The sequence below is a fragment of the Gobio gobio genome, assembly GCF_949357685.1.
Source record: "Gobio gobio genome assembly, chromosome: 20".
NCBI classification, from domain to species: domain Eukaryota; kingdom Metazoa; phylum Chordata; class Actinopteri; order Cypriniformes; family Gobionidae; genus Gobio; species Gobio gobio.
Window position 1 is genome coordinate 6,565,403 of NC_137113.1, and position 13,270 is coordinate 6,578,672.

The 13,270-nt window shown below is 37.5% G+C and overlaps 1 protein-coding gene across 1 annotated transcript; it reads left to right on the forward strand.

The window, feature by feature from the left end:
* Positions 1-6: 6 nt before the first annotated feature.
* On the forward strand, positions 7-12,586 carry trim65 (tripartite motif containing 65). Its single transcript, XM_079846062.1, has 7 exons — positions 7-110; positions 1,289-1,714; positions 3,217-3,312; positions 4,600-4,830; positions 5,994-6,162; positions 10,511-10,600; positions 10,681-12,586. The coding sequence occupies exons 2-7, from the start codon at positions 1,301-1,303 to the stop codon at positions 11,223-11,225; spliced, it is 1,545 nt and encodes a 514-aa protein (XP_079702188.1). The 5' UTR covers positions 7-110; positions 1,289-1,300; the 3' UTR covers positions 11,226-12,586.
* Positions 12,587-13,270: the final 684 nt, after the last annotated feature.

Below are 13,270 nucleotides of genomic sequence, written 5' to 3' on the forward strand. Positions count from 1 at the left end.
GTCTGTGCGCTCCTGCATAATGGAAGGCGACGAGATTCGCCCATGAGAGATTCAGTGCGCGCAGGAATCGGGATTTCACGTTTCTACACATCTGATGAGTAAACAATCCCGTGAGTTTTATGATAAAGGAGTTTGTCGATAGATAAATAAATCTTGTGCTTTAAAAATAGATGTTATTTAGTGGTGATGTAGGGTCAGGTGAAGTTTGTTTATTTACTGTGTCTCGATGTTTCCAGCACATCAGTTCACCTAAGAATCAATAACGACAATAATTCATGAGTCAAATGTATTTTATTCAGTTATACATTATATGTAGCAGTTATATTTCAACATGAACACTGATATAGATGCTCAAATTCATCCTTCCATCCTCCCATCTATCTATCTATCTATTTTTCCTTGCCTTTATTTTGTGATTATTTTAATTCCCTTTTCTTTGTAAAGCACTTTGAATTACCATAGTGTATGAGATGTGCTATATAAATAAACTTGCCTTGCCTATCTATCTATCTATCTATCTATCTATCTATCTATCTATCTATCTATCTATCTATCTATCTATCTATCTATCTATCTATCTATCTGTCTATCTGTCTGTCTGTCTGTCTGTGACAATACGAATATTATACATAGCAGTTATATGTATATGTTTATAGCATACAATGTATATAGCAGCTATACTTGAACATGAACGCTGATATAGATGCTCCTATCCATCTATCTGTCTATCTGTCTGTCTGTCTATCTATCTATCTATCTATCTATCTATCTATCTATTTATCTGTCTGTCTGTCTGTCTGTCTGTCTATCTATTTATCTGTCTGTCTGTCTGTGACAATACGAACATTATACATAGCAGTTATATGTAGATGTTTATAGCATATACAATGTATAGCAGTTATACTTGAACATGAACGCTGATATAGATGCTCCTATCTATCTATCTATCTATCTATCTATCTATCTATCTATCTATCTATCTATCTATCTATCTATCTATCTATCTATCTATCTATCTATCTATCTATCTATCTATCTATCGTCCGTCTGCCCTTCAAGCTATATATATGTTTACGTTGTCACAGATATGTATAGCAGTTATGTATATAGCAAGTATATATAGCAGTAATATGTATATTTATAGCATATACTTCGACATGAACACTGCTATAGATCGTCTGTCTGTCCTTCTGTCTAATATATAAGTTTCTATTGGTGACAACATGAACCAATAGTGTTTCTCTGCAGGCGTTAACATTGTTGCTTCATTTTCGAAATACTTTTTCAGGCTTCCAGATTTATGATGGAGGATCACATGCAGTGCACAATCTGCTTGGATTCGTTTAAATTCCCCGTGACCATCCCGTGCGGTCACACCTTCTGCAAGGTCTGCATTTCCAAATTCTGGGAGGCCAAGGACAAAGACTTCCACTGCCCTGTGTGCAACAAAACCTTCGACACGAGGCCTCAGCTGAATCGCAACGTGTCTCTGTCAGTGTTATCGGAGGTGGCCGCCACAAACAGTCCGGCTAAGAGAGATGTGTTCACAGGAGCCTCCTTCCACACGGAGCCGGAGCAGATCTGTGAGCGGCACCAGAAACCTCTGGTCATCTACTGCAGGAACGACAGCATGTGTGTTTGCTATGAGTGCACTGTGATCGAGTGCAAGGGACATGATGTGATTTTGGTGGAAGATGAACGGAAGAATAGAGAGGTACAAACAGACACTACCATGATGTATGAATACTGTTTCATTTAAATAGTACACTATATTGGTATTGGGACACCCCTACAAATCATTGAATTCAGGTGTTCCTATCACTTCCGTGACCTAAGGGCTATGAAATCAAGCACTAGGCATGCAGACGCTTCTACAGACATTTGTGAAAGAACGGGTCGCTCTCAGGAGCTCAGAGAACTCAAGCGTGGTGCCGTGATTGGTTGCCACCTGTGCAATAAATCCATTCGTGAAATTTCCTCACTACTAAATATTCCACTGTCAACTGTTAGTGGTGTTATAACATAGTGGAAGCAATTGGGAACAACAGAAACTCAGCCACGTAAAATCACAGAGCAGGGTCAGCGCATGCTGAGGGTCACAGTGCGCAGAAGTCGCCAACTTTCTGCAGAGTCATTAGCTACAGACCTCAGAACTTCATGTGGCCTTCAGATGAGCTCAAGAATAGTGTGTAGAGCTTCATGGAATGGGTTTCCATGGCCGAGCAGCTCATCCAAGCCTTACATCACAAAGTGCAATGCAAAGCGTGGGATGCAGTGGGGTAAAGCGCGCCGCCACTGGACTCTAGAGCAGTGAGACGTGTTCTCTGGAGTGACCAATCACGCTTCTCTGTCTGGCAATCCCATGGACGAGTCTGGGTTTGGTGGTTGCCAGGAGAACGGCACTTGCCTGACTGCATTGTGCCAAGTGTAAAGTTTGGTGGAGGGGGGATTATGGTGTGGGGGTTGTTTTTCAGGGGTTGGGTTTGGCCCCTTAGTTCCAGTGAAAGGAACTCTTAATGCTTCAGCATAACGAGACATTTTGGACAATTTCATGCTTCCAACTTTGTGGGAACAGTTTGGGGACGGCCCTTTCCTGTCCCAACATGACTGCGCACCAGTGCACAAAGTGTCGATCCATAAAGACATGGATGAGTGAGTTTGGTGTGGAGGAACTGGACTGGCCTGCACTGAGTCCTGACCTCAACCCAATAGAACACCTTTGGGATGAATTAGAGCGGAGACTGTGAGACAGGCATCCCATCCAACATCAGTCCCTGACCTCACAAATGCACTTCTAGAAGAATTCCCATAAACACACTCCTAAACCTTGTGGAAAGCCTTCCCAGAAGAGTTGAAGCCGTTAGAGCTGCAAAGGGTGGGCCAACTCCACATTAAACCCTACGGATTAAGAATAGGATGTCATTAAAGTTCATGTGCATGTAAAGGCAGACCTCCCAAAACTTTTGGCAATATAGTGTAATCATCATTTTTATATCATAATATCATCATTCTAATAATGGGAATGTCACAATGCTATATTTATTTTATGCTAAATGTTTTATTTATGACAAATATTTGATCTTCAGGTTTTGTGAGGATTTGATCCATTTTAAGTGTTTGTTGTTGCTGACCATTTTTATGACTTTGTATGGAAATGTTTGTACCTTGTATGTGAGACAACATTAATATTTTTGATTTTTTTCTTTTGGAATGCAGGCAGGATTAAAGAGAAAGAGTGTGGAAATCAAGAAACTCCAGGAAGCCACAGAGAGGAACCGCCTGGAGCTCATGGAAAACATGGAGAAAGCGAAGGCAATGCATCTCATACCTTTGCCATCTTCATTAGAGACTTTATGCAAAAACGAAAATGTCCTCATTATCATATAATTCCAAAGCCATACAATGGTGACAATTTAAAATAAGATTGCATTTGTTGTTATTGTTAACATTAGTTAACGTGAACTAACAATGAAAAATACCTCGGTAACACTTAATAATAATTTCTCATTAGTTAACTAACACAAACTAACCATGAGCAATACATTTGTTACAGTATTTGTTAATCTTTGTTAATGTTAGTTAATAAAAATACAGTTGTTCATTGTTTGTTCATGTTACTTCAGAGTGCATTAACTAATGTGAGCAAATACAACATTTAAAAATAATTAAATTAACTATTAGTTCGAATTAAATTATTAGTAAAAGTTGAAATTAAAAGATTCATAAATGTTGTAGAAGTTCAGTTCATTATTAGTTCATGTTAACTAATGAAACCTTATTATAAAGTGTTACCAGTGCTTATAGGGATTTAATCAATTTAGTTCAAATTAATTTCAGCAATTACTAATACTTTATTAAAACCAAAATTTGTAACTGTTAATATAATTTTAAGGACCGGACATGAATTAACATGAATTGTCATGCAATGTGTAATATAATATAATATAATATAATATAATATAATATAATATAATATAATATAATATAATATAATATAATATAATATAATATAATATAATATAATATAATATAATATAATATAATATAATATAATATAATATAATTGATATAATATAATAAATATGCATTTTTATTTATAAAAAATAATAAATAATTAATATAAAAAGATCAATAAATTATATTATATTAATGATTAAATAAAATATTAATAAATACTGTAAAAGGGTCCAATTCTGATTGTTAGTTAATACAATAATGAATGTTATCTAACAGGACCTTGATGTAAAGTGCTAGAAAGATGTTTTGAAGAATATTCCCGTTGCTCTTTTTCATTTTATGAAAGCAGACAGTGACCAAGAGCTGACGTGCTCAAATAAGGATATAAAGCAACAGAAAATGACCATGAAGTAGTCTATTCAACTTGTGTCCAATCTTATTCACAGTTTTACATGTTAAACACATGCAACGAGGACATATAAGACCCGGTATTGTTTGGCATGATGAAATACAATTTTTGAGACAAAATTCCCAAAAATGTACATACATTAATATATAAGAGAATAGACGTGGTAGATGAAGGATGCATATTGAATTATAACGTGCCGCTCATGGCATGTTGTCCTCCCTCTACTCCATCAGGTCTCGCTACAGCAGACGTCTCAGTGGGTGAACACCAAGTTCTCACAGCTGATAAAGGTGCTGGCAGAGAAGCAGGAAGTGACACAGCTGTTTCTGGATCAGCAGCAGGAAGTGACCGTGTTGCAGGCTGAAGAGAGGCTGGCTGCGCTGGAGGAGAGAACGATGCAGCTTGTGGCCCTGCAGGAGGAGATCTGCAGCCTGTGTTCCCTCCCTTCATGCCAGCTCATCAAGGTTACAGCTCATTTATATTATATTATATTAATTATATTTTATAATATATAATTTTTTTATTGTATTATTTTATTTGAAAATAAATCCGAGACGGTTCTCACAAAATAAAATAAAATACAAAAATAATTAATGACCCCATTTGCTTTTTTATTGTTTCTACTAAGGTCATTTGGTTGGGAAAAATTTTATTTTTTAGTTGATTTATTGTTATATTAAGAATTATTTAACAATAATATTGCTTATTAATTTATATATTATTCTTTTGTTATTTATTGGGTTTTATAGTATATTTATGATATTTATGATATTTTATTATATTTATTTTTAATTTATTTAATTTTAATTTATTCAATTTTAATTTATTTAATTTTAAAATAAATCAGAGACGGGGTTAACAAAATAAAATAATATAAAAAAAACAATAAATGGCCCCATTTGCTTTTTTATTGTTTCTACTATGGTATTTTGGTTGGGGAAAATATTATTTATTAATTTATTTATTGTTATATTTAGAAATATTTTACAATAATATTGCTTATTCATTTATATATAATTCTTTGGTTATTTATTGGGTATTATATTATATTATATTTATGATATTATATTTATTTTAATTTATTTATTTTTAATTTATTTAATTTTAAAATAAATCAGAGACGGGGCTCACAAAATAAAATAATATAAAAAAAATTATAAATGGCCCCATTTGCTTTTTTATTGTTTCTACTAAGGTCATTTGGTTTTGGAAAAATTGTATTTATTTATTGTTATATTAAGAATTATTTTACAATAATATTGCTTATTAATTTATATATTATTCTTTTGTTATTTATTGGGTCACACTTTAGTTTAGGGTTCAATTCTCACTATTAACTATGAATTTTGCCTTAATAAACTCATAATTACTGCTTATGAATAGTTAGTAAGGTAGTTGTTAAGTTTAGTTATTGTGTAGGATTAAGGGATGTAGAATATGTTCATGCATTAATATCTGCTTTATAAATACTAATAAACAGCCAATATCCTAGTAATATGCATGTTAATAAGCAACTAGTTAATGGTGAGAATTGGACCCTAAACTAAAGTGTTTCCACTTATTGTTAAACACACATGCAGCGTACATTTGTGAGAAGCATTATGTCCCTGTTTGTGTGCTCAAGCAGGACTCCAGGTTCATAGAGGTCCCACGCTTCAGTGACGTTCCTGTGGATGTGCATGTAAGCGTACAGGAGAAGATGACCCCCATCACAGACGTCCTGTCCCGCGTGTCTAAGCTGGTGTGTGAGGATCTGGAGAGAGCCACACATGTGCCCGGAGGACAGGATAAAGAGGGTGAGTTTGGATCACACGGACCGTCTGATGCATGTTCACAGAAACAAACCGTTTCAATCTGAAAGGTTGGTACTTTAGCAACAGGGAACACAGATTTTATTCAATGTCTGCCAGTGAACAAAGGTGTATTTACAAGGTACCAGGTTGATATACACATGGAGTGAGTGTTTCTTGAGACAAAAGCAATCACTGGATTTGCCAAAGTTAGTCAGGTTAGTAGTATCAAATCTTTAAAACAGTGTTTCCCAACCTTTTTTCGGTCATGGCACCCTTTGAAAATGTTCTCCATTTTGTGGCACCCCCTATCATACGTTACTTTAGGGGTATAACGGTACAGATTGCTAATGGTTCGGTTTGTATCATGGTTTTAGGTTCACGGTTTCGGTACGGTTCAGTATTTGCTATGTTCAGGGAAAAAAGGGACTAATGTCAAATAAAAAATAAACAAACTAATAAGAACAAATAATTTAAATACAAGCAGCAGCACAAATAAATACTATTGAGTAAAGATACTAATAAAATAAACTATGCTTTTCAGGTTTTTCAGGTATGTCTAACATTAGTTTTCAGATACAGAAATTGATCGAATGTAAAATAGCATTGCATATTTGAGTGTATAAATTAAAGATTAATCCTATTAAACTTACAAAAGCTATTCATAAAATAATATATAATTTTGTTGTTTGACATTAAACAAACAGCAGTAAAGGCTACTGCCCCTTTAAGACCTAACGCTCGGATATGCGTCGTCTTTATCGACTGTATAAAGTTCACTTAAGGCATATACAGACTATGTCTGCTAGAATACTCATCAAGATGGACATGTTGACATACTTTTTGTGTGAGTTTGTCTGTTCAAGATCAAGACTTGAAAGAGAACTCAATATTTGCGCGCTGTGAGACGTGTGCGCGCTTTCGGATGAGTGAACATAGACAAATTTTCTCACAGCGCGCGCGGCTTCTCATTCACGTCTTCTGGCACTAAACCCGGGTGATGACGGCGAAAATGACAGGTCATATTCAAACATACGGCAGCACTCGCATGCATTGAACAAAGTTTACAAAGAGTTTTTTTTTATATATATTTGAAGGACTTTTACACGGCACCCCGGTTTGGAAACACTGCTTTAAAGGTGAACTATGTAGGATTTTTGCAGTAAAATATCCAGAAACCACTAGGCCAGTGTTATATATTTTGTTCAGTTGAGTACTTAGAATATCCCAAATGTTTTAAACTATTTGTAAATCGTGAGAAATTTGCTATTTTAACCAAGGAACCGGGACGTGTGAGCTATGTGTTTGAGGGAGTCGCCTGTCGATTGCGTCATATCTGCGTCACCCTCGGTCTCCGGTTTTATTCAGTGAAACACTTTACTCTCACTGCATTGTGAACAAGTGTCATAGCAGCCGCCGAGCGAACGTCATAACTTCCTTTTCAACACACTCAGATATATCTAATACGATAAACAGAGTTGGGTTACCTCAGACTCATGACTGGAAAAGAGGAAGAAGCGCCGGCAACCGTGTCATAATAAAAGTCCCGCCAGCGATTATGCCATAATAACAGTCCCGCTCTTCAATCACTCCTGCGGCCTTGCTCAGCTCCACAACACTCGCTCCTGCTCTACTTCAGACTACAGTAATGTTAATAATCGCATCCATGAACATGATTTCTGCCCGAGTCCTATCCTGACTGTTTCCCACCGGCTGTGAGGTGAAGACCACACATGTCCCGAGATTCTGCGCTCAAACGTGGCGTCATCAAACTACGCCTTTGTTTTGAACAGGCGACCTCTAGTGGACGGAAAAGTTACATAGTGTAGCTTTAAAAGATATTCATATCCATAAGCGGACATCTAACAAAAAATTATTTCACAATATGTTTTCCTTTTGGTTGATAATGCTATGTATCACAATATGGTATATACACTTTTGTTCTCATGACGATTTCCAAAGTAATGATAGACCCATTACTGATTGATGAATTTATTTAATAAAACTGTCATAAACATAGCAATGAAAGTTTTATAAATATATAATATACTGTTTAATCTGTTGAGCATGTTTTACATTTTCTTTATGTAATGTATGATTCATTTCAGATAAAACTACCCATAAATGGAACATTAACACAAAATAAAACTATAAAAAAATGCAACAAAAAAAACTGATATAAGCAAAAAATGGTTATCTCAATTTATACATTTCTATGGAAGGGTTAGGGTTAGGTAAAAATAATGGTCTATGTGAAAATCTCCAAAGTAATGCTACATTTTTTATATACACTGATCAGTCACAACATTATGACCACCTTTCTAATATTGTGTTGGCCCCCCTTTTGCTGCCAAAAAGCCCTGACCCGTCGAGGCATGGACTCCACTAGACCCCTGAAGGTGTGCTGTGGTATCTGGCACCAAGATATTAGCAGCAGATCCTTTAAGTCCTGTAATTTGCGAGGAGGGGCCTCCATGGATCAGACTTGTTTGTTCAGCGCATCCCACAGATGCTCGATTGGATTGAGATCTGGGGAATTTGGAGACCAAGTCAACACCTCAAACTCATTGTTGTGCTCCTCAAACCATTCCTGAAGCATTTTTGCTTTGTGGCGGCGCATTATCTGCTGAAAGAGCCACAGAGCAACCAGAGATTACCGTTTCCATTGAAGGGTGTACATGGTCTGCAACAATGCTTAGGTAGGTGTTACGTGTCAAAGTAACATCCACATGGATGGCAGGACCCACAGAAGAACATTGCCCAAAGCATCACTGCCTCCGCTGGCTTGCCTTCTTCCCATAGTGCACCTGGGGCCATGTGTTCCCCAGGTGAGTGACGCACACACACCCGGCCATCCACGTGATGTAAAAGAAAACATGATTCATCAGACCAGGCCACCTTCTTCTATTGCTCCGTGGTCCAGTTCTGATGCTCACGTGCCACTGTTGGTGCTTTCAGCGGTGGACAGGGGTCAGCATGAGCACTCTGACTGGTCTGCGGCTATCTATCAGAACCATAGACCGTAAAAAAATATGGATGACGCGACTTCATTGACTTCCGCTGACCAGAGTTGAATTTTTCGTAAGCCGCACACAACGCTGACATCTTGGGACCGGAGTTGCGCAGTAGAGAGCAGGAAGTAGAGGCGCGATTATCTAAAGCCCGCCCACACTCTCACAGATGCAGAACAATTCATTATGTTGGTGTGAAATAAACAGTTATGGAAATGTAGAAATTAAAGCTAAAGCTCCAATCTCCTCCCAAAAATCCCGAAAAAAGTCCATTAGTGCCTCAGTGACAACTTCACTCAGAGAAGCCGTCAATCTCAGCTGTCAATCATGACATCACACCCCCCGTTTTTATAGTATCAAATAACTCACTAAAACTAAACTTATTTAGAAAACGAACACTTGAAATTAAATCATCGTGATAAAAACTACCTAAAATGACAGAAACCATCTTTAGGAAACAATTATTTGAAGTGTGATTGAATTGTTTAGCGTGTCTCGCATCCATTCTAATACAGGGAGAGGAGGGGGTTATGAACTATACTGGGACCAACCACAGGGGGGCGATCGAGGCGCGGAAGCTTCAGTTTCTGAGAGGAGCATTACAGGCTTGATCAGAACCAGCATTAAAGGGATAGTTCACCCAAAAATGTAAATTCTGTCATCATTTACTCAACCTCAAGTTGTTCCAAACCTGTATGAGTTTCTTTGTTCTGCTGAACACAAAAGAAGTTATTTTGAAGAATGTTTGTAACGAAGCAGAGAGAGCAACCATTGACTACCATAGTATTTTTTTCCTTACTATGGTAGTCAATGGTTGCTCTATATGCTTCATTTTTGGGTGAACTATCCCTTTAACTTCTTGAGCAATTTGAGCTCCAGTATCTCATCTGTTTGATCGCTCCCCACGTGCATCAATGGGGCCGCCCATGACCCTGTCGCCGGTTCATCACTGTTCCTTTTGGAGCACTTTTGATAGAGACTGACCACTGCAGACCGGGAACACCCCACAAGAGCTGCAGTTTTGGAGAAACGTCAAACTCACTCAAATCCTTGTGCTTGCCCATTTTTCCTGCTTCTAACACATCAACTTTGAGGACAAAATGTTCACTTGCTGCCTAATATATCCCACCCACTAACAGGTGATGAAGAGATAATCAGTGTTATTCACTTCATAATGTTATGCCTGATCATACACCATACCAGTGCATATGTTATGCAATGTTCATGACTGTTGAAGTGTGTGTGTGTGTATATTGCAGTGAAACGGTTGTATAAATAAGTAATTATTTAAAATACTGTTAGTTTTATAATCTGATCAGCATTGCTCTCTCTTTGTCTCGTAGGCTCTCCTCAAGATAAGAGGCCAGTTCTGGCCGTCGTTCCCAGTCCTGCGACTCCATCATATCCAGCAGAGAGGGAGGGGCTCAACGCATGTACGCTCATATCATCTCACACGTACGTAAAAGTTATATATTTTTCTCACTCATATATTGCAATTCTTCTCTTCACCCAGACCGCTGCAACCTGACCTTTGACCCTCGCACCGCCAACGCTCACTTACGCCTTTCCCAGAGCAACAGGAGGGCGGAGCATCTGACCTCTGGGCCCCGCCCCGTCCCGGCCGACGAGTCCCGCTTCGACCACACCTGGCAGGTGTTGTGTTTCCAGAGCTTCACCCGTGGGCAGCATTACTGGGAGCTGGAGGTGTCCAAACCGTGGGCCTACGTGGGCGTGACGTACCCCAACATCCCGCGCAAAGAGAAGGGCAAACGCTGCATGGTGGGGATGAACGAGCTGTCGTGGAGCCTCCAGCTGGACGAGCGGCAGCTGAGCGCGTGGCATGCCGGCTGCAAGGAGTCCGTCGCGGCCCAGCTGCAGTTGAACGCGCAGCCGCTGCGCATCGGCATGCTTCTGGACTACGAGGCCGGTACTCTGACCTACTACGGCGAGGGACAGGTCCGGCTGCACGCCTTCCACTGCGCGTTTTCGCAAGCCCTGCTCCCCGCCTGCTGGATCGGGGAGGGCGTCACTGTTACGCTCTGTGAACCACGAGCCTGAACATTTGTGCGCTGGTTTGTCCCCGACAGGACGGTCCTGAGGAAACAGATGCATCCCGAATCCCTACTGTAGCTGGACCTGAGACGTGTGGCCTTCCTTCACCATCATTTACTCCTCGTGTTTTTGAGCTGGGATGAGATTTGATGAGCTCAGGATTTACTCTGGGATGGTGCTGTAAAAGCTCTGGTTGATCTGTGGAGGATTATACTTCACGCAAGTACGTGAACGCAGATGCTTTCAGCTACACAGGCTTGATGTGTCAGTCATAAGTTAAGATATTTCCTGAAAAAATCAATGACAGTTTTTTATGTAATGTGCTGTGTGTGTGTGTGTGTGTATATACATATACATTAGGGATGCCACAATCCTCAATATAATATTGAACCATTCGGTACGGCCTTCACGGTTCAATACGCGCTTGTGAATTGCTCGGTTTTGCATTGAATTAATTATTTTTCTACAAATTCTATCATTTGCCTCCATCCCAATACTGAACAACACGACATACATTCACATCACACGTTAGTGGTAGAGTTATACTCACAGAACACTATAGTTATTCACAATCACGAAAGTTCATTATTTGCATGCGTTTTAAAGCCTTGCCGGTTAAACATTTCATTTGCGTGCATATGCACAGTTTTAACATGCGCTTTTCCGAGCCCGTGCACTAAACGCCTGTCAAACACGTGATTACTGGACTAAGTAGTCGTCTTGCTGCGCTAATACAGTCAAATACACACAAGGTTAACATAAACACAGTCGGTTATGTCTAAAGTGAAAGTAAAATCGTGTGTGTCTGTATATTAGATGCACGCAGGTCTTAAATTGACAGCAGCAGCACAGTAGTGAACACGCCGTCCTTAAAGGGACAGTTCACCTGTAAAATTGTCATTATTTACTCACTCTAATATTGTTCCAAACCTGTATTCATTTCTCGATGACAGAATTTTCATTTTTGAGTGAACTATCCCTTTAATGTTAATACAACAACAAAAGACAAAGAGAAAATCACTCTCTGCTCTTGACTGAAGAAATGTAATACAGTAGCTTTAATAAGAATCAATGTATATTTTATAGTGAAGTCTATGTATTGTTTTATTTTTACATTTATTCATTTAATGTCATACTTAAATACTGCTGTACAGCTCTGAGCTGCCAGTGTAAATCTTTATATATATATTTATTTTATATTATACAATACACTAGGAATGTGTACAAGGGGTTTTTTTAAGTAACGTTTTAAGTTTAAGTAGGGTTATTCAATTCTTTTAAGTAAAATAGAGAAAGACTATTGCAATAAAAAATAGTCTTTTTTCTCCTAACCTCTTGCTGTTCCTGTCGTTTAAAAATAGAATAGCAAAAAAACTGATGTGACAAGCCATCAGAACCGAACCGAACCGAAAACCGTGGTTAAAAACCGAGGTATGTATTGAACCGTGGACTAACTGTATTGTTGCATCCCTAATATACATATACACACACACAAATAGAAAACAGTATATAGTAATCCATCCATCTCATCACCCATGTTATCTTTTAACATCTTAAATTATGACATTAAATTGGACTAAGAAACATATATATATATATATATATATATATAATGCATACACACACATATATATATATATATATATATATATATATATATATATATATATATATATATATATATATATATATATATATATATATATATATATATATATATATATATATATATATATATATATATATATATATATATATATATATATATATATATATATATATATATATATATATATATATATATATATATATATATGTGTGTGTGTGTATACATATTCCTTATAGTCCAGAATCATGTGTATTATATATACATATTATATACATATACATAAGATATCTTATAACAATATATACATGCATATGCATACGGCACAATATACAACACTGGTCAGAAGTTGGGAATAATCAATATTTTTTTAGTGTTCTGGAACTGCATTTATTGCATTTGCTGCATTTATTTTATCAAGAATACCAAACAGTATTATTGTGAA